This window comes from Lycorma delicatula, chromosome 10, assembly GCF_047948215.1.
Source record: "Lycorma delicatula isolate Av1 chromosome 10, ASM4794821v1, whole genome shotgun sequence".
Classification (NCBI taxonomy): Eukaryota; Metazoa; Arthropoda; class Insecta; order Hemiptera; family Fulgoridae; genus Lycorma; species Lycorma delicatula.
The window spans coordinates 32,563,949-32,588,253 of NC_134464.1; the positions used below are offsets into that span (position 1 = coordinate 32,563,949).

General features: G+C 29.1%; 1 protein-coding gene across 1 annotated transcript in view; it reads right to left on the bottom strand.

Annotated features, from left to right (window-relative positions):
* rsh (Rap GTPase activating protein radish) overlaps window positions 1–24,305 on the bottom strand; it is a 912,147-nt gene that overhangs the window by 851,876 nt on the left and 35,966 nt on the right. The window contains exon 5 of the mRNA XM_075377737.1: window positions 8,932–9,356. Coding sequence (XP_075233852.1) covers window positions 8,932–9,356 — 425 coding nt within the window. The remainder of the gene's footprint in view (window positions 1–8,931; window positions 9,357–24,305) is intronic.

A 24,305-nucleotide genomic window follows, 5' to 3' on the forward strand; every position in this document is an offset into this window, starting at 1 on the left:
TTTAGAAATTTTTGGGTTGACATAGCTGAGGTAACATTAGACAGCATGTTGAATAGTTTAGGGGCAGAGAACGTGTAGATTCAGAACCATTTAGAGGATTCATTGTTAGCCTGAACTCAACATGATTCAAAGCCCTCAACCTACTTGAGAAAAAAAACAATGAAATTACCCTTTAAATGATCACCTCTCACAAAAAGGTTATTCAGTACTCCATAAATTCTAAAAGGCGGAATTCTGAAATCCTTAAAAATGGAAAGTTTCTATCGTCCTAATGTATGTAATTAATTTTACAATATTCTTTTGAATAATAATAATAAGACTAATATTTTAAAAGTTTGTTTCACCCCAGCAGTTAATCTCATATTGGGGTTAAGAAAAAACAGTTGAAAAATAAACCATCTTAAAAGCATTGAGAAAATATATTCCTTAAAAAATAAAAATGCCTCAGTACTGACAACGTATAACTGCTGGCACTCTCAAACTGCAAATCCTAGAACACTTTTTATCAATCAACAGATGTAAGTATTTAATATTATCAACAAGTTCAATTGACATACAATTTTTACATACAGTATCTTCAAGTAGAAAAAAAGTTCAAATACGATGTATCAAGATAACTGGAAGGATCTCTTAAACTAAACTGTATATATTTGGTTTTACTATGAATGACAACCTATTAAATCTAAACCAAAATTATGACCATATTGCATATCCTTTTTCAGGACCAGCAAACGTTTAGTTTTAGCTTAGTGCAGTAGTCATCTACCATGTTAGTTAATGACCCCTTAAACAATTTAGAACATAAGACATAAATGAATCAAAAGATAAGATATAAATCAAAAATGAAATAGCTCCAAGGACTGAGCCATGAGTGACACCATAGGTTACTAATTTAAAAGATTTAACACAATTTTGAATTCTAACAGACTGTAATATATTACTTAATAGCTTTCAGACTATTCTCTTAAAGCCAGCTTTTGACAAAGTATCTAACATTAAAAATGTAATTTTTAATCTCCACATTATCCACATAGTGGTTCAGAGAATCAAATAACTTGATTTACAATATCAAAATATTGTAAAACAAATATTAAGCAGAGGATCCTCAGTAGACTCACCTTCTATTAACTCAAATTGATTTTGACATAGACATTATTATTATTAATCAAGAAACTCAAACATCATTTTTTCACAATCTTTTCCACAATTTTGGAAAACATAGGAAGGAATGAATGGGTCCTTCAGATAAGTTAAGTATGACATAAAGTGGATTAAGAGCATTAAAGAAAGAAGAATAACTCTAGGTTTCACAATGACATAATTTTTTTTTAAGATGAAGCTCAAGATGTTCAACTGATGATTTCAAAATTAAAAAACATTATGACAGAATACAAAATAAAAATTAATGTTGTGAAAACAAGATAAGGATAAGAGACAATAAACCAATGTTTACACAAAAGTAAAACAGAATAAATAAATTAGTACACATACTTAACACATGTTAACAGAAGAGTAGAAATGTGGAAATCAAATAGTTATAAAAAATAAATAAATTACTAAAGAAGCAATTCATGAAAACAGCTATTATGTAGTAAAATGGAGTTAAAACTCAGATCCATTTTGTATTTTGTTATCTTCGAAATGTACTTCTATATAAAATATAAAACTTCTATAAGATGTAAGGATACAATAAAAATGGAAAAAAGAAACCTGAAGGCATCTGAAATATGACCACAGAGGAGACTGGAGTAGATTATAGGCAAACAGAATAAAAAAGTAACAACCATAAACAAGAAGAGAAGCTTAATTAGAACAATTTAGAATAGGAAAGCTAATTGGCAGAGATATATCATGACAGGAGAAAAATTGATTAAAATGATGCTGGAAGGATCAGAGAAAGATGCAAAAAAGAGGGAGATTGGAGAACATTAAAAATAACAGATACTGTTTTATGGAGATCAAAACTACCATGAACTCAAAAGTTTGGCTAGAATTAAAAGAAAACGGGAACAGACATGGTGTAAAAAACTTTTCTCATGGTAGATCAGGGTATCAGCATGATGACTATGCAACAAATGAAACACCTCAATTACAAACGGTACCAACCACAGTTGTTTATTCTAACAACAGTTGTGTTCATTAATCAGTCCTTTTGAGATCAGTATGAAAATTTCACTTACTGAATAAATAATTATTAACATTCAAATGGACTTTCCGTAGTGAGGAGCAGCTAAATATTCCTCTAATAAATGGGAAGTGAGAAGAAGCGCATTTCTCCTAGTTGCTTTGGAATAGTATGTTTACTGCCTGTTCTTGAAAATAGTTATTCCATTATTTAGTGTTATCACACATCAAATCACCTACTGACAACTAAATAAAAAAATATGAATAAATTAACAGTATATTGTTCAGTAATTATTTGAAGATTATCTCAATTTGTATTTTCCTATCTTTAAAGAAATATATAAGAATAGTTGATAAAAAAATTGTCTTAATAAATTTTTTTTATGAATTCATATCAAATGGTTACAATTGGATAAAATAATCACTCAAACTTAATAAAAAGCATTGTTTTTATTCGGAAATAAGGTATGATGAACTACGAATAATTCTTTATATAAATTCATAAAATAATTTTAACCCCCACCTTTGGTAAAATAGAATATTTAAAACTCTCATAGTTTTAAGAATATATTAAATATTGTAACCAAATTATAAAATTTATGGTATGAATTACTAAGATTAATATGAAGAAAGAAAAAAATTACTAATGAAACAGATTATGTAGTAATTTTCATAAATGTGTACCACTATTACATGTAAAAAAAAACATATTAATAACATGTAATGTTATTAATATTAATGTTATTAATGTAACATGTAAACATTAAAAAACATGTAATAACATTTCTATGAATAAATTTATTTACTTTACTTTTTAAGCGTATGATAAAAAAACAACAACAAAAACAAAAAAGAGTAAGATTTCTGTACGCCTGACGTCTGTACGTCTGAATAACTACATACTTTAAAATAAAGTACATATAAAGTCAGTTTTATATAACAGTAGAATAAGAAAACTTAAGAAAGAAAAGAAAAAACTAAAATTATGATTGCGCTTTCTTTAGTGCTCGTAACTGAAGGATATTAAGACAAATGAAGTCATGCATATAACATTTATATTAAATAGAAAACGTCTTCGCACACAATGTGCATATTAAATATATATATTCTAGACGTATAATAATGAATTTAATATACACATCCTAACATTGTAATAAGTAAAAGCTTAAGTCTTATAAATAAACAATAGTACATTTAAAAAATTGGCAACAATTTTATAAACTTCATCATTTTTTTCAAGAGAACCTTCTTTCAGTGATTAACTTAAAATTTTGTTTAACCTCTGGGCTACAGTTTATCTTTATACTAATACAGTGTTTAACAAAAAAATGAAAACAATTTCACGATAAATATTCTGTTGAATATAAGCAAAAGGTTTACATAATTATTGGTAGCAAACCGCTGTGTTTTTTAATTTGTTTTGACTAATGAAAAATTTCATTTTATTTCTACTCCAATAGTAAATAGACTTATTATAATTATTTGGAACACAAATTGCATGGAAAAAATAGTATTTTTACTTGTTAAGAAGGTTAATAAAAGGTTCACTGAATCTATAAAATATTTCCCATCAAAGATAATTAAGAAAGGTAATCACAAATTATCTTTTAAAATAAGTAAATAAACAGAATGCTTATTTATTTATTTATTTTATCTAACACAAATCTGCATCTGTAAAAGTTTTCAAACAATCCAAGTTTCATCTATGTAAGTTTTTTCAAGCTTGGATGTATTTTTCAAAGGTTAAGGATGATATAGACCCAAAACATACATTGTTTTACACTTTAGTTATAAAACACTCTAGTTATAAAACCTATGTACTGTATTAGAATAATACACTTAAGTGACACTGTAGTAGGAAACCTTATCGAAATTGACTCTTAGGCATAACTTAAAGCACTAACTCACATTAGTTTGTAAACTGAAAGTGTTAATGTGAGACTGTAACTTTTATTCTTTCTGCCCGCAACAATTGCAGTGGAAGTAATGAAACAAAGACAAGTACAATAAGAGACCTGATGATTGCTAAAGGAGCATCCTGTTTACACACAGACCCAGAGCTCATTTGTACTGCTAATCTGATACAACCAGAACATACTATGAATGTAAAATAATGTTATAACTAATAAATCTTGTTAAAAAAGTAATAAGTTCAGGTAATAAGCAAATTGAATTTAAACTAACTGATATTAATTGTCCAATTCATTCATTTTGAATATTTTAGTTATTCAGCTAGTAGAACATTTAATGAATGTAAAAAGCACGAAGGAAGAATAATAAACATAAAGGAAATAAAAAGGTTTTTAAATATAAAACCAAAACTATTCATGATAGTAAAATTTTGAGTAAGTTGAACACTAAGATAAATCCTATTTGTCATTCAAATAGGGTACATGGAATAACACAAATGGCATGTGGTAATGTCACAAAAAAAACTAGAAAAAGAAGTTTGATTGCATATGTAAAACTAATTTCTGTGAAATTAAAATTTTTATGTGAAAATTCTAATTCAGTCAATAAAATTAAAAAAATGTTTTTAAGCTGTATTTATAATGGAAAGTATAAATCGCTGTTAACATAGTAACAATTTGTTTTAGATATTGGACTGCGGCTTTTGAGATGTGGATATAGAAAAGATATGGTGAACCGATAAAATGAGGAATGACAAAGTAATGAACAGAATTTAAAAAAGTATGAGTAATTGTGCAGGAAGAAAAAAAGGAAAGGTAAATGGTTATAACATATGGTTGAGAGTTGCAATGGAAGCGAGGAAGCAGGATGAAGTTAATAAATGAGGTGTGAAGATCAGAAATGAATGATATAATACATAAAAAAACTTAACTTGGAACACTTAACTTCAATGTAAAAGAAATTTGTTGTACAATTCCAATAAAAATACCACCCTTTCCACTTCAGCATAAGCACACACACAAATCATTAGATAATATTGCATAACATTGCGTAATGTTTGCATAACATTTCCATATGTGTAACAATTGTGTACAAAATGTAAAAATAGCTCCAGAATCAACTGAAACAATTTTGAAGAATCAGATCAATCAAGGTTTAGTACCACTTCCTGACATATTGTACTGGTTGGTTGAACAAGTGAAAAAAGTAGTAATACCATAATACAACACAACGCATTACTACTTATATATAGATTTTACTAGTAATTATGATACAGTAAAAACTTAATACATCTGTATTATGTGGTCATTATAATCTAATAAGTATAATAATATATCACTGAGCATTACTAAGCAAAAATAATAGTAACCACAATTTTTTCCAACTTTTCTTTTATTTAAAATTTTTTCTTATCGATTTAATTATTTATCAACTCCATTTTTTATTGTAAAACACTATATTTATATTTATATTTATAAATAAACAGAGGCTATCAGAAATTTCAAAAGGCCGCTGGTGCCATTCTCACCAGTAAGGTTACCTAATGGATGAGCATACTGCGACAGCCAAAAGACAGAACTGTTTGACACAAACTTAAGTGATATGTTCAAGCCATATGATTTGAAAGATGTTGATGAAGAAATCTTTAAGTTCTTGGATAAGCCCACTACCTCTATGCTTCCCATGGAGACCCAACACAGCCACAGAAGTATTGTGAGAGAATGAGAAAACAGTTAGGGTCAGGCTAAAATGTAAAATGTATGTTTTTCTAAAATATTAGAAAAAAGAATCTGTTTCTAGTTAAAATTGTTACTTTATTTGCATTTCTACAATTCTGAAACTATTCAATTTGTATAATAGACCAGCATTCACCATTCCGTAAATGCAATGTGCTTTATATCTATTCACAGACAGTTAAGTATTTGATAAGTATTTTCTGTTAAATATCCAAAACAGTTCTGATACAGTTGTTACAGGTTTTTTTTTTTATTATTACAAACCCTGCAAAAGGAGAAATATCTGAGGAAAGAACTTTCTTCTGGTATGTAAAGAGGTCATTCAAATAGTAAAATTACCAGTTTCAGAATTTGGTAGACAACTGAAGCAACAATACCCAATACGAATAATTGCTCAAATGGTAGAACCCAAAAATTACAGCGACAGAGTGAGTAAAATAAAGAAAGGATAGTAATTTTTCCCAGGAACTTGGATAATACATACTCACAATTCACTAGGCTGCAAATCGAGGTGGTATTTACATCAATATCTTTGCAAAAAAAAAGTAAAATAATAGGTCAGGAAACACCAAAATGTCTTCAGGCCGAGTTATTCTTGAAAAATAACAATTTATCATTTTTATTGTTTTACTAAGAAATAACAATATTTACCTTTAACAAACCAGATAACAGAACTGTTTTTGAATAACTTAACACAACAATTTGACTAAGAAACTTATGTTTCTGTTGCTATTTTTAACAAATTGCAGAACCTTTTGAAAAATCTTCCCGCCAATTTATTTAAAAAAAACAATTAAAAAATTTTCTTTTACAAAAACATTATTTCTGTCAATGAATTTTTAAGTAACGCTAATTAAAAAAATAACACACATGATTTGTCTGCTTTCCATTCAACATGTATATAAATATATTCTCAAAATAATTTTCAATAGCAGCTTCTGAATCATGAATTATTTTATATTTTTACTTTTCTGTCTAGATAGTGTTGAAGCATAGCTCTGAAAGGGAAAGTATTATATCAGTCCAATTTTGGCATATGCGGCTTTCACAAGGTTTGACACAAAAGGAACTCAAATTACCAAAAAAACCAGATGAAAATGTTCCAGATGTTAATGTTTGTATGTACATGTGTGTGTTCGGTGTTGGCCTCTAAATCACCTTATATTTCCAAAACTACGAAACCGATTTTGACCAAACTTGGTCAGATTACTTCTATATATGGGACACTTATGGATTAAATTTGAAACTTAAACGGTCAAGGGGGAGAGGCAGCAGATACCCTCAGTATCTCGTGATTTCTCCTAAGTCAGGTCATATTTTTCTTAAGACATATTTTTTAATTAAAAAAAAAAAAACAATATTTTCAAAAGAAATCTTTGAAAAATCTCACCCCCACCCCAAAAAAATGCTTTAAACTATGGCTATGTTGTGACGTAACAGGTGAGCAGTAGAATTAAATAAATGAATAATATTTAAAGCGTAAAAAAGTAACTCGGTCTGGCTGGGTCTCGAACTCGATCGTTAATCCTCATGGCTACACCAGGCTGCCAATTGTACAAGCGAAATTTGTTCTGTGTAAGTTGTGACATTTCATTACTTTTGTTAGTGCCGACCATCGTTGTTAGTACCGCCACATCCACGGGAATTAAATACGGTATTTGAGCGTGCTTTGGTTAGAATCATTGAATTAAATAAATGAAAAATATTATATTTAAATAAAATGATAAATATATTACATTAGGTTGTGTGTGTGTGTGTGTGTGTGTGTATGTATGTGTATTTTGCCGTGTAGGACACGCAGTTGTAGGACTTTTAGCAATGTTTATTTAATTATTTATTTTAATTATGTAAGACTTGACGACTTGATTCACTTCTGCAAAGATATTTTTTCTTTTTGTTTCCTACCCTGCTCCCCTGGGCCAGTCATACAATTAAGTAAAGCTAAGCCAGGGGTGTCCTCATAACTCTAAGGAGCCTCCTCCCCACCTACCAGCAGGTCGGCCCTACCGGTTGGATCTTCCCCGGCTTGCCTCTAATCGCCGAGGGGGGTGACCGGGCCCAGGTCACTGGATTTCCCCCACTGGTACTGGGTCTCTTCAATTATATTCCATAACCTATTCTCCCTTGGAGTCCCCAATCGATCATCGGACACATCTTGGCATGCCGGCCCTCCCGATTAAGGCTGTCCACCCATTCCTACACTAGAACCCTCTTCTTCTGCCTTCTGCATCTTTGCGTTGAAGCGTCTCCCTCGAGTATTCTTCAACTTTCCTCCAATTACAATGCAATGATAGTATATACAGGACTATGTCCTCCGGTTCTGGATTTGCCATACCAGCTCAACTACATTGATCCATCCATTCACCACATCTTAATAGGATGTGTTCAACCGAGTCCCGTTCACCACTGTACATGCAGGCGGATGACTCCCTCCTCCCTATACCATGCAAATACACTTCAAAATTACCATGACCGGATAACAAGTCCTGCAAAAATCTTGTTATAGCTCAAACTCAAGCTTCGCAAGCAATAATTTTTTTTTTATAATTTACGGAACTAATTTCTTAAAAATTATTAAATTTTTGCAGTTCTAAAATTTTTTTTTCCCCTCCAAATTTTGATTGCCTAGGTAGGTCAATTCCAGAGTAAATTGGGAGTGATAGGAAGTAATAGTTTTACCCCATAACAGATAATTACAATGAAAATAAAAAAATGTATAACATCCCTTTAAACAAATCTAAAAAGAATGGAGTAAACATAAACAGAACATAATTTTATTTTCAACAATATAAGATGTATAGAAAAAGTTTCATTTTTTCCTAGCAAGTACTCACGCTTTCAAATTTCATTGAAACCCTTAATTTGAAACCCCAAAGTACAATTTATATATTCTAAAATTAAAAACGATTGTTTAGTTGTAACTGAACACGATTTATATAAAACATTCTTACATAAATAAATAAATTTGCTTGACAACACAACAAAATATTTTTCTGCTTTTTTTAAAGTCCTTAAGAGGAAGGATTCAGCAGTTTTGAGGGAATAAATATATAGTATCAGAAATTAGGGATAACATGAATAGAGTTTTTAAGAATTTAGATAAAAAGACAAAAACATAATATACAATTTCAAATAAAATATAAATAGTGCTGTAACTTACCTGTCTGTGTACTGGAATCGAAGAAGGTGCTTGTTGTTTCAACCGTCATTGTAGCGAGAGTACCATCAGTAATTTGAGCACACGAATCCCGTCGACCACGATACCGGCAACAATCTTCCGACTGCGACGACTGACGGCGAAAATTACGACAACGTATCATTTCTTCCGTCGTCGATTGACGACGGAATCCGCGCGCGATAAGAATTTCTTCGGTAGTAGATTGTCGACGAATGGCAGGTGCGTGTACGGGAGCAGAAGAGACCGGTTTACATGGCGAAGGGTCACGAGAAGAACACGTCGATGACGATTCAGGACTCCGAGGTGAATGTGATCCTCGTCTACCTCCCTGTTGAATCGATGTAGATTGTCGTCTAAGGCGACCTCTACGGCTACGACCGACTGGTGAAACATCACGTTCACCGGATCTGGAAAATTATAAATAAAAGCAAATAATTAAATTGAGTTATTGCTTACTATGAAGAAACTGATTTTTACAATTAGTTCTGTTATATGACAAATAGAATTTCTTTAGTTAAATAAACCTATATTACTTACTTTCTCCTGTTTAGCCTACGGGAATCACCATTCAGGTGTTACTTCAGAGGATGAATGAGGATGATATGTATGAGTGTAAATGAAGTGTAGTCTTGTACAGTCTCAGATCGACCATTCCTGAGATGTGTAGTTAAATAGACCTAACTTATTTATTACAATTTTTTTTGAATTGGGAGAAATTAAAGCTTTAAAAAAATCATCTATTTACCTGTTTATAATCTACCTGAAGTATTATCTAAAACATGATACTCATAATTAGGTTGATGGAGTGCATGTAAAGAAACACCATAAATCACTTTGTTCTTATAAAATCATTAAAAACTAACAAAAGGAACTGACAACTGATTTTTATTATTTTTTTTTTAATTCATCAGTTGTGTGACCAAGTTCTAAAAGATTTAAGTAAGAACAAAGCATTAAATATGTAAGATATACCATATTTTTTTTTTTTTTTTACCTCCCGACCATCATTAGGTACTGTTTCAGAGGACGAGATGAATGATTTGTAGCATGTGAAAATGCCATGCTGACTGGAATTTGAACCCGGGACCTCTGGATGAAAGACCGAGACATTACCACTCACGCCACGCATCTAAATGTAGTATGCTGTCTAAGAGTAGTAGGACTCAATAAGCTTTGTACATCAGTAAGAAAAGATTATGAGACTGGAGAAGTACCCACAAATTTTAGAGCGTAATTGTTACCGTACGAAAGAAACTAGGGGCAAATAATTGTAACAGCTATTACAGTATAAGTTAAACATCTTATCCAATGAAAATACTTAATAAGATATATTTACAACAGAACGTTTGGTAGAAGGTATAGTAAAAGAAGACCGGTTTGGTTTTAGAAATAGTATAACGGCAAAAGAAAAGATTTGGCTCTGAATAATTTAGGCAAGCTTAGAATGAATAAAGCCACAAAACAGCAGCTAAAAAAGGCATTTGGTAATTTAAAATGGAGCAAAATGCATAAAATTTTAATGAAAATGGTACTGAAGTGTAGGAAAAAAAGACTTAATGCAGTCTGTACAAAAAATTAGATAGTAGTGCTAAGAAGAGAAGATGAAGAAAGACAAACTCTGATCAGAAAAAAGTAGGACAACGATGTAGCTTGTTCTTATTGCTTTTTAACTTGAAGACAAAGCAATGCAGGAAAATTTGAGATTAGAGTAACTATCCAAGGAAAAAGAAATTAAATGTTTAATTTCAGACGACATTACCCTTTTACAGAAACAAAAAATGAGTAACTAGAAATTCTGAATGGCATGGATTTATTGGAAATTTTATTTAAAAATAAATAGAAGTACAAAAAAATAATTAAATTTGACTGGTAGGAGGATAATGATTAATTATTAAGACAGATGAACCGTAATATACACCAGCAGTAATAGAATAATGCTATCTACCAATATCTATATAATGTATTTTTATGTACTGATCACAATAAAAATCAATTTATTTATTTAATTAATAATATACTTAATAACAGTATAATAGACTGCTGATTAATATGTTCTACCTGTGTTAATAATTTCTCATTATCCTCACGTCTGTCAAATTTAATTATTTTTGTGTTACTATTTATTTTCAAACTAAATTTTTCTTTCTTTTAATTAATTAAATCTTTATCCTGATCAGTTAATTAATTTACGAAATAAAATTAGGAAGGATGGATGAAATGATACAGAAATCAAAAACAGATAGGTAAAAGCCACGAGACCTTATAAGCAAAAATAAGTATTATACAAATACAAGAATTAGAAAAAGATTTCTTGAAAATACTTATGCAAAGTGTAGCACTTATCGTAATGAAACATGGACAATAGGAAAAACAGAAAGAAAAACAATACAGGTCTTTAAAATATAAAATATAATTATTCTCCCACACGACGATGTTGAAAATTATGTGGGTCAATGAAATTTGGAATTGTAAAAAGTCTTAAAATGAATAGAAGAAAAAAGAAATTTGAGGCACAATTTTGACCTCTCTTTTCCACTGTATATATCTTAAGACCTCTTAACTTCATATTTAAAAAACCCACCTAATTTTTAACATCCTCCTGTAGACTGATGATTATATTTTAAAAACCGCTATTCTTTTCCTTTTGTTTTTTCTAGCATTTCATTATCATAGAGCACAACATTCCAAACAAATATTTTGAATAATATTTTTCTAACTCTTGATCTGCATTTGTTACTGGTAGTCTTCATTTCTGAACGAAAGCTTTACTTTCTCATGCCAGTCTGCTTTTAACTTCTACCACATTTCGTTCAATGATTATAATTTTTCTACCTTAATAACAAAATTCTGATGTGTTATGACCTCTGACCTAAATATTTAGTTCCCATTACCCTACTTTTTTTCATACTTCATAACCTTTATTTACATTTATTTATTTTAAAATTGAATTTCTCTCCTCACAAGTAATCCATGCTGTTAAAAATGTTATTTTACTAATTTGTGGACAGTCAAAATATCAGTGAATTATAACAATTTTATTTTTTCCTTTAATAGTTACTCTATTCCCAAATATTTTATGAATTTCATTTTATAAAAGTTTCACCAGTACCTAAGTATAAGGTTGATTTGTTTTGTTAAAATCTATTTAAAGAATCATTGTGGAAATATTTTCTTTCTAATATTACTCTTTTGAAAAAAAAAACAAATAAATTTAAAAAAAATATTCATATATAAAATAATTATTTTATATTCATAAAAATAATAATAATTTTAGACTTTACAAACTGCTGAAAAGTTAAATTTTAAGCTCTATTGAAATTCATAGAAAGTTCATCAACATTATTGTCAACTTAAAAAAAATTATAGCATTAAACTTTCTTTTTTTTAATAACCTATTTTTATAGTTTTATATGGTAGCAGTAAAAAAATAATACCAGAGTACATTATCTAAATATTAAATAAATAGTCTTTCCATCTCGTTCACATCAGAAGTGGGTTGGTGTGCTTTTCCATGGGTAAAAGGATTTATGTATCATTTGCCTGAAAAGATGAAAGAATTGTAATAGAAAAAAAACCTTGATCAGAGTAGTAAATAATATAGAATTAATATTAAATAAAAAAATAAATAATAATAACCCATAATACATAAATATAATAAATAAACAAAATAAGAATACGTAAAATAATAAATAATCCTGAAAAAAAAAATTTATATAAAATTATAAAATACTTAACCCTACATCTGATGGTTCTAGAACTTTTGAAACACACACAAAGGAGTAGTAACCTAAAAGTTGAAGAGTGGGAAGATAAAACCATGCGATCAAAACAATGTTCATATGAATTACTTCATATAGATCGCCAAAGTTAAAAATACTGAATGCAGTTTTACTGTGTGTTGTCCAAATTATTTTTTTGACTATTAACCATATAAATCTTACAATTAAAGATAAAACTGAACTAGTTAACGTGGAACAATCTGGAATTACTATTATCCCTCACAAATTGATGCATTTGAACTACTGACCTTTTTAAGTGATAAAAGTGTCTAAAATGTATTTTTTATTATTTTTATTGTAACATTTATTATAAAATACAATGATACATATCTTTATAAAATACTAAAATAAATAAATTAACTTATAAATAAAATACATGAAAATATTTTCACCAACTTTTACATTCAATCTTACCTTAAGGCTTATATGTAAAGTATTAGTTAATGAAATAATGAAAACAAATATCTTAAACAAAATTTCTCATCATAAATTACATAAAAGATTTTAAAAGAATGTTAACTTTTATGTGATTTGTTCAAAACATTTATTTACACATATTAGAAAAAAGTAATAAATATAATATAAAATCTGAAGTAAAATTAATAACAATAACAGGTAAGCATTATTTTATTAAAAAAAAAAAAATTGACATTTGCAAAGGAACTTATAAGTAACAATTATAAGTAACTACATGTTACTTATAAGTAACATGTAGTTATAAGTAACATGTCATTATAGCATACAAAAACATTTTATATTTCTTTTATAGCTTTTTTCTTTATTTCTTTTTAGTTTGAGAGGTAAAATAATAAAATTAGGTATAATCTAATCACATACATACAGGAACTGTACATAATAACAATATTTGTCTCCACCCAAACACAAAGATAACACATGTCATACTCGTATTTGGATGAATATATCAGTTTATTGAATTATCATATGAGACATGTTTTTAAAGTAAGTACTGTTTTGAAATTAAAAAAAAACCAGACCACTACTCTTAACAATCTTATTTTTACGTAAAAGCCTGTACTTTAATCTGCTTTTCTACATAATTGCCACCAATATTAAGGCACTTGTATCGTGCAACAAACTTTTGAACACCATCATCATAGAAATCTGCCACCTGACTTAATAACCACTGCAACACTATCACAATTTTCAATAATTTAAGTTTTCGGTCACAATTTCATAGACAATACTTCTTGAAACTTGAGGAAACTCTTCAGATAGCAAAGAAATTGTAAAACATCTATTCTCTTTCACTTTTTCATCAACTTTCTGCACCAAATCTTCAGTAATGACTGAAAGGTCGTCTATTCCGTTCCTCATCATGAACATTCTGGCGGCCATCTTTAAAAACTCTAATCCATTTTCATACTATTCCATTGCTCATAATGTTTTCTCCATACACTTCACTGATCTGATGAAGAATTTCAGCCGCTTTCATGCCTTTAGCGCTAAGAAAATGAATCACACCACATATTTCAGAATCGGTGGGATTCTCGAGGAGGAGGCATTTTAAATACTCACAAACAAACATAAAACACAGTCGAATATTTCTGTAATGACATCTGTGGCTTGCCAACAGATGCCATTACAGAAAATGGATGCGGGTACACAGTGCACATGTGTGGATACCGATCGCAGTGTAGCAGTGGCTGAATTTCAAAACGGTACTTACTTTAAAAACATGCCTCATAGTACAGTACTCAGAATACAGTAAAATCTAAATAATTACCCTTTGTTCTAGAAAAATTGGTTATTTAGTATCCTAGCTATTTAAAAAAAAAAAAAATTAGGTTGCAAATTAGGTTGTAAAATTAGGTTACAGATATGTTCAATAATTAGGATAGTATATATGAAAAAAAACTTTAATATAATGATGCTTAATTTGCATCATGGTAATAACTATAATGTAAACTGTTATTTAACTATTACCTCAGTTATTGATAGTAACCAATACTGTGTAAGAAAAAATATTAAATGGTCATTAGCTATTATAATGTGCTAACAACCTGCTGTCAACAGTTTAAACAATTATTAAAGTTGTTATTAAGTATTAATTAATATGAATGAATGATAATGGAAAAAAATTGATTTAACACAATTCTAGCAATTATAAATACAAGTTGCTGTTTACTACTCTACTAAGATATAGATAAATTTACAGATACAGTAGAACCCCCAATTATTAAAACTCTGATTAACTATGGTTTCATATTAATTTACTTTTCTAAAATCAATTCTTTTAAGAATCATATTCCTCTGTACTAATCCACAAAATTATATTTATTTGCTAAACTTAAGTACAGAACAAAAATAAAGAAGGTTGACACTTAACTTACTTTATCATATATGCAAGAATGTTTCCACAAATTTTCCACATCTTCAGTTATAATACATTTTTTTTTCAAATTGTTCACATCAAATTACATACTACACATAAATATTTTATATATATATATATATATATTTATTTATAAAAAAAACAATAAAAACTTTGTTAAAATTTCATGATTAGACTTTTTAAATATGAGTTATAAAAATCAATGAATCAAAGTTAAAAATTGGACAATTTTATATACATTTTTTATATATTAAATTTAAAAATTAGACTGTTTTTAATGTTTTTTTCATAAAAAAAAAAAAAAAAAAAAAAAAAAAAATATTATTTTATAATATTTATGTGTAATATGTAATTCGATGTGAACCACTTGAAAAAAAATGTATTGCAACTGATGATGCAAGAAATTCGCGAAAACATTTTTGCATATACGATAAAATAACGAGTCATCCTACTTTATTTATGTTATTTTATGTTCTCTACTTAGGTTGATCAAATAAATATAATTTATTAAAATTCAAAAATCTAAAAGTTATGGAAGATTTAACTGAAAAAAGGATTCTATTAACAAAATTTTAAACAGAATGAAATGATCATTCTCACTATGAATAATCTAGTAATAGAACAAGGACAGTAAGATGAAAATTATGATGCTGACAAGGACATTACAAATAATTCAAATAAGATTTCTGATAAAGACAGTCTACATCCAATAAAAACTGCACTTTTATTTTATAAATATCAGCAAGACAGAACTGTTCAGCTGATATTTTGGTGCCAAGAAAATCATTGAAAATCGAGAGGAAAACCTTTAATAGGCTTTTTTAAATAAGTTTAATATGATACGATTTATAATAAAATGATTTTTTTTTTGAAAATTCATTCCACTATGCCCTAAGGCTTGTTGCTCGAGAACAAAATATATAAAATTTATAGATGTGAAGAATATCTAGTCTGATGTCTATTCATCAAATCCAAAATCTTATATCATTTACTATATTTAAAAACTAAATAAAATTTCCTTTAACAAATCCTGCTTTAAGAAAACATTTTAACTTTAAATGAGAAAATTACTTTGATTTGAAAAATCAACCTTCGGGTTGCATATTTGGCTGAATAAACAAATATCAACTGTGATAAACAAGTGATATCGCATACAGTAACCAATAATAATATGCCATTTCTTTTTGATAAGGAATGGGAAATATATCCACACACATAAGAAAATAGTAAAAATATTAAACTCGCAAATTATTATGACTTTTGTTTTCTCTTCTACTCCTTTAGAGTGTCTACCTTCTAGAATGTTTTATTAAAAAATCCTATTTCAAGGGTAGAGAGGTTGTAAATTATAGATAAAATGTTTTACAGCAATTATTATTTTTATCCATCAATAAGAGTCATAATTAAATCCCCTTTATTTAACACATTCTATTGTAATGACCCACTGATTTTCCTGAGACTTTAACTGCCTTCTCCAGGCAAATTTTGGAGCAGTTCCTTTCCTTGCTGCAGTATTATATTTACTACTCTTGATCTGGTTTTATATAATGTATTATATTATGTACTGATCTGAATACAGCAATCTTTTTTACTTGATTTTCACTGTCTTAGATTATCAGGGTTTAACTGTATTGTGGAACCACCAATTTTTTAAAACAGAAATAATTCTTAATGTTTAAATACTTTATTGCACATAAAATATAAAATACCAAATATTGGGATAATTTTTTAGAAATCTTGTAGATGCATTATGAAATTTTCATCAACTGTCATGAAAAATGCAATTATTAATAAAAGAAGGTTAACAAAGGTATAAAAAGTTTGTTCCATAATTAATGTTTCTTACAATTACTAAATAAATATTAATGAAATTTATGAGAAATAGTATTGTTAATTAATTTATTCAAGTAAAATTAATATTAAGAAAATAGAAAAATGTTGTTATGTACATTCGCTGTTAAGCAAGATCGTTTTTTGTCACTACTTTGTTTTAAAAAAGCATTCATTTTCTCTGTTTTTCTTTCATTAAAATCTTCTATAGTTTTTTTTTTTATGAAAGAGCAGGCATCAACAGCAATGGTCATTAGCTTCTCGTTTTATTTTTATTACTGGAATTACAGAAAATGAGATAATGAAAAAATAAGCCATGGAACTTTAATTAATTTTCAAATGTATTACCATGTTTTTTTATAATTAATATAAAATTAAAAACATTTGTAATATCATGTTTACCAGTTTCAATTAATAACTCTGTTCTACACAGTTTGTAGATAAATATAACTTTAGCTTAAACAAATACTTTTTTCTTGTAAAAATAGAATACTTAGGTTTATTGTAAATATTAATAGGCTTGTGCTCTGCATCTATTAAATGGTTGTCAAATACACGTTTATTTTATTATAAAGCGTTTAAATTGCTCTTGGTATTTTTGTTTGAAGCAGTATCCTTATGATTGATGATTTAAGGAAAATTATCACTTTTTCAACTTTAAGACAGTTGGGAGTTAAATTTTTTCTTCTTTGTTTTGGTTCTTTAATATTTAGTTTTCTTCATTTGTTGATTCATGCTATTTTTAAGTAACTTCTTTCTTTATGTTCTGGATTTTTCATTCATTGGTTTTTTTTGGAAGTCAAGATATTTGGTTTGATTAGATAATGTCCTTACGTAAGAATAATATTTTTATTTCTTTAATTTGTTTATCTTGATTTCTTTTTTTTCTGTATTTTGTTCTAAACATGCTATTTCTAAATGACTTTACTAGTGTAACTATTGTCCTTGAGACTTATTAGTCATCATCTTTAGCATCCCAATCATGGTTTCACCTGCGCTATATGGTTACTTGCAATGCCCATCACAGTTAGGGGTTATTTAGCTGGTTATGGCTCGCTTCGCTTGTCCTTCTCGTCTAGCCAGAGAGCTCTGTCCTTTAGACCCTGCTGTATTCATTTAACTCATGCTTGTGAGACTAATTATGATAAATAAAAATTAAAGCCTGTTTGATTTATTAAAAAAAATCAGTGTATTTTAATTTCTTCACAGTAATTGTTTGGTCAGCCAAAACTTTTTTTGGACCCAAAACTTTAAGTAATCTAAGAATATGGGTTTCAAAACAATCAGTCTCCATCTGAAAAATATTAGTTATAACTGATTACCCGTACTTCATACAGGTAAAAATGTATTTTGCACAGTTCTTAGTATGGTGTTTACAAACACCACTAGGTGACAGTACTCATTTTTCATTTTTTAAATTTTATAATTACTCTTATTTTATGTTTTTTAGTCAAGTAACCAGAGACAGGTGCAACCAGTCGTGTTGCACAGATAGTAGCAGTGGTTGTGTTAGTTGAGCCGCCCCTTAAAAAATCCAAATTTGAAGAACCCAAAAATTGTTTTTAGATATTTATATGAAGAGTATATGCAAGCCGCAATCTAGTGAATATCTTGTTTAGTATATTCAGAAATGGGAGAAATTTGCAATCATTGTTTAAATTTTTTTTACCTTTTTTCACGCCTTTCAAGTTCAAATTTTTAAAAATTTAGAAGTTAGTTTTTAGATATTCACATGAAGATTACACACATCAAAAATCTAGTTGGAATCTTCACGTGTTACTGAGAAATTAAAAAAAAATATTAGTAAATTTCATTGTTACTCCATTTTAACCCATTATACTTGGAATTTTAAAAAATCCTTTCTTAGAGTTCACTTATAGCTTTAGAAGAATATGTATAAAAATTTTCATCAATTTATCTTCAGTAGTAGTTTTTGCTGGGAACTAATGAATCAGTCAGTAAGTCAGTCAATACAAATTGCTTTAAAGGTACATATAACTTAGTAATGTATTAAATTCTTCTATTAAGTTGTGAAAGTGTATGTAAAGCATTGATTCTTGACAGACATTCTCTGGCTGTCAAGAAAAAACTGAGACCAAGTGTGTCTTTCTTACAACCATGACGAATGTAAAGGCATCTGCTATAAAACAATATACTATATTATTTTTTTTTATTAAATATTTAGAATTTTGTACTAGGAGAGCAACACAATTTATCTGTTTTAGAGTAGCAACATTTGTTTTGTGGCTGTATCGTGTAGTAATTTTATTCTGATGGCCAAAATTTATCCAGATTTTTTTAATTTATTTGATATTTTCTCCAAGTTTTTTCCTGCATGTCAGCGTGATATATTTCTGTGTTGTATATTTTTGGTTTTATTTATATTTACTTTATTTAGAAGTGTGTTGAAGTATGATTATTTCTTCTATATTTGGCCAATGTAAGACCATTTGTGTAATATTTGGTTTGGGATGGAAAGAGTTATATTTTTGTAACGCATTGTGGACCAGTCGTGAGAATTCTCGTGATTTGTATCGTTTTGTCAAAACACCATTCACGAGAATCACCAGGTTTAGTACATTGGTAACTCTCATGCCATCTCTTATATTTTTCATGAACTTCTTATTAGTTCTAAATGTTCGCAGCCTTGACTGAATATTCTCTGAACATTTACACAAGTGTTTCATTAATGAATGCCCGTTCATACTTAACCTTGAAAATGTCATTCATATCAGCTGTGTAAGATGGGATTTACAGCCAGTCTAAAAATGGCGTCGTGCAAATTGATGGATTTAAATCATAAACACAATGAAAAAGATAACGAATTAAGCGAATTACTTTTTGATATACTGTCAGACTGTCTTAGTGAAGATGATGATGTAGATTCTAGTGATAGTGGAAGTGTTATATAACAACAAAGTACTCTCTCTCTTTTTTCCTGTTTAGCCTCCAGTAACTACCGTTTAGATAATTCTTCAGAGGATGAATGAGGATGATATGTATGAGTGTAAATGAAGTGTAGTCTTGTACATACTCAGTTCGACCATTCCTGAGATGTGTGGTTAATTGAAACCCAACCACCAAAGAACACCGGTATCCACGATCTAGTATTCAAATTCGTGTAAAAATAACTGGCTTTACTAGGACTTGAACGCTATAACTCTCGACTTTCCAAATCAGCTGATTTGGGAAGACGCATTAACCACTAGACCAACCTGATGGGTAACAACAAAGTACTCGTAAAAGGCCAGTGCCACTGAATACCGGTTCGGATTCAGAATCAACTAATTCAAGTAATGACTCAAATTCAGGTAACCCATGGAAAGTTATAGACAATTTACCAAATTTAGAACCTTTTGAAATGGTTCTACCTACTAATAATGAAATAATAATATATAAATATTATTAATAAATATAACAATAATAAAAAATGATATTATAGAACTAATTTTTGTGGAGAAAATCGTTTTGTTTTGATGTGTAATGAAACATTTAGGTACCACTAACAACTGATAGGAGTACATAGACAATCACCTAAAACTCTCAAATGGAAAAATATGACTGTAAATGAAATGAAAGCATTCTTGGACCTTCTTTTGGTAATAGGACAAGTACAAAAAGACCGCATTAGACTGGGCCACTGACTCTTATATTGATACACCATTTTTTTCTAAAATGATGAGCAGAAGTAGATTTGAACAAATTTGGCAGTTTTGGCATTTTAGTAACAATGAACAAATAACACAGACAGATGTACAAAATTATAGCTCTTATTTCAAATCTTCTGGATATATTCAAAACTATTTATAAACCCACGCAAAATTTGTCTTTAAATGAAGGAATGATTCCCTGGTAGGGTAGGCTGGAGTTTCAAACATACAATCCTGCTAAAATGATAAAATATAGGTTATTAGTCAGAATGGTAAGTGGAAGTAATACAGGTTATGTTTGTAACATGGAACTGTATACTGGGGAAGGTAGATGGTTAGAAAAACTATTCTTTCTGTCTTTGATTGTAATCTTGGTTCATGGGATCATGTATACCAAGATAACTTACAATAATATATCAATTGCTGAAAGGTTATTAGAAAATAAAACCACAGTTTGTGGAATAATAAGGGCTAATAGAGGTTTACCATGCATTTTGAAAGCTAAATTGAAAAAATTGAAAAAAGGGAAATCCACATTTGTCTGTAAGGGTGGTGTGCTACTTATTGGATAGAAAGATAAAAGAGAGATCAGAATGATTTCAAAAATCCATGATAGTCAACAGCAAACAATTGGTAAAAGGGTTAGAAAAACGGGAGACGAAATAACCAAGCATGTATGCATTTTACAATAAAACAACCAGGTGTGGTTCGTGCAGATCAGTTCTTGTCATATTACTCAATTATGAGAAAGACAAGAAAATGGTATAATACGGTAGCAATTCAAAAATGATTAGGTCAATTATTAAAATCTAATGATGTACCTTAGAAAAAGAGCAGCGAGATATTTTACATAAATTAAAAAGTGAAGATTATATCTTCCTAATAAATTGTAGTCTTTTGAATTTATTCAGAATATACAATTGTTTGAACCTCCCCAAAAAAATTACATATAAGAACTTTCTTTTGGCTGTGGAAAAGAATTGGACACCAATAGAAAGGGAAACCTCACAAGATTCTGACTTTGAACCAGACACTGACAGTGTTCAACCAAGTCCTTCCCAACCAACCAAACGTGCCCCATTTAGTGACCCCCCCACATACAGACTGAGTGGTGACATGAAGAAACATGCTCTTAATGTTATTGTTAGTTCTGGAGGGAAAAAATCCTACATGATGATCCTACAAGATCATGTAGAGTGTGTGTTGCAAAAATACTTAGAAAAGAAACAAAGTACATTTGTAAGTTTTGCCAGGTACCACTTCATAAAGAAAGCTGCTTTCAGAGGTACCACACCTTGAAGCAATACTAGAATCTCCCCTCCTGATTTTCAGCAAGTTTCGTGGAATTTGGACAATGGTGAATGAAGATATAATTTTTTTTCTAAACGCATACGCAAATTTAAATTTCTTGGTTTAAATGCCCGGGAACTAGGGTAAATTAAAGTCATTTAAACTCGGTTCACATTGTGTTAACTCTTTTCAGCCACATTCCAAATAAGGGCCCAATTAACTCAACAACATAAAAAACACTAGCTGATGTCAGGAAGAGAAATCCACTAGTCACTGGTGGTTGGAAGAGTGATGGAAAACCCCAGTGTGAGTTTTGAGTAGATTGTATAAATTCAGTTCAGTTTTCTAGTTTAGAAAGATGATAGTTAGGATAACTTTCATTGTCAACCATCATCAACAAATATATATAGTATAATAAAATTATTAATTTTTATTTACAGTTTATTGCTACCTAAACTGTAATTTATTTTTTTGTATTTATTACTTTGAATATCCATGCATCAGTTTATAAATAACTAAAATAATTTAAACAAATAATATTCATAGTAATGACAGTATCCAATTATGTGGGAAAATTTTAAAAAGGAATTAGAGGAATGTAAGATTCCTTTTTAAAAATACACATTACATTTAAATACATAACCTACATAATAAAAAACTCTTGCGCAAGAAGACCGACTTTTCGTTAATTTAATTTGGTTTTAATTTTGTTTTTTAATTTAGTTTAATATAGCTAACAATAGATATCGCAGATAAACAAATGTCAACGTTCCAACTTGCAGCATCAAAACGAACCATCTTCTAACTTACCCCATTCACATTTTTTCCAGATTAATTTTAGCGTAACTCAATAAAAACTTAACGAATCTTCATCAAATTTTCACACGTACAACTTCAGATACACTACTACAGCATATATAAATTTCAGGGAAATTGATCTGGTAGTTTTGTTGATTTTTTAGCCACAAAATCTTTTACATAGGCATATATAGGGAAACCCCAATTTAAGTGAATGGTAATTTCATACTCCTCATACCAGAAAAGGTAAATGTGTGTACCACTCTCACTATGCGACTGAAAGTAATACCATACCTTTTTTCAAAAAGTCGATAAAAACTGGAAAGAAGAAATCAAAGTATACAAATTTTATACTAAAATTTAAAATAATTAAATTAATAGTGAAGAAATTAAAATTAACAGACACATTCTCAAGTGTAAAATTTACAGGAGATATCTCAAATTATGTCAGATGGACAAAGCTTGAAAAACATTAATATCAGAATATAGCAGACAAAATTAGCATTCAGTAAGAAAATTAGGAAATTCACCTCAAACAATATAAACAAAAAATTGAGAAAACAATTGATGAAAACATTCATATGTTTTCCTATATGGCAGACAAGCATGGACCATAGGGTCAGAAGGATAAAAGGGAATAGATGGATTTGAGCAGTGGTGTTACCAATGGCTATTGAAGATTACATAAAAGGAGAAAATAGCAAAGTGAAGAAGTGTTATGAATGATTGATGAGGTGCCAGGTTTACAAAGCTTATTAAAGAAATAGCAAGAAATATGGACAGGACATGAATTTACGGCATAACAGTTTGTTGCACACCATAATAGAGGGCCAAGTTGAAGGAAAAATGCAACAGGAAGACCAAGACTAGGGTATATTGAACAAATCATACAGGATATTGGGTGTAAAATGTAAATGGAAACAAAGAGATCATCGCACAACAGACTGTGTGGAGCAGGAAGACTGTTGCAAACTCCTAGGATTGATTACTACAAGAAGAAGATCTCAAAACCTTTTGAGATTAAAACAGATTTAAGGGAAGGAGATGGGCTACTCTTCTCTTTAAGAGAGTTTTTGACAAAACTATGAAAATTTGTTTTTTTCAAAACTGAATAAAATAAATTTTAAAATGGGCACTGAAAAAAATAGAATTGATATTAATTTTGGTTTTAGCAAACAGAAAAAAAAAGAGACTGAAATTCAGTTTGATATTTTAAAAGACAATACAGAGTAAACAGGATTACAAATTGAAAAAACTGAATTTTTCTCCAAAAAAGATTCAACAAAGTTTTTGAACACAAAATACAGAAAACATTAAACTATTTTAAATATCTGGGAAAAATAATTCAACTAAACGGTAATGATAAAAAACCTAATGAAATTCGGATGAATAAGAATTGAAAATGCATACCAGCTAACATGAACAAATTCACAATAAAAAAATCTTTATCAATTAACATAAAATTAGGGCATTTTAACTCTGTGATATAACTGGAAAGGTTTTGTACAATTGAATGCTTCACTTTACATAAAGCTAAAAAATGAGAGAAAATAAAAAAAGAAGAATATTCTGAGAAACATCCTAGCCCTAAATAACACACATGAGATTCAATTATTAAAATCTAATAATATACCTTACAAAAAGATCACGAGATAT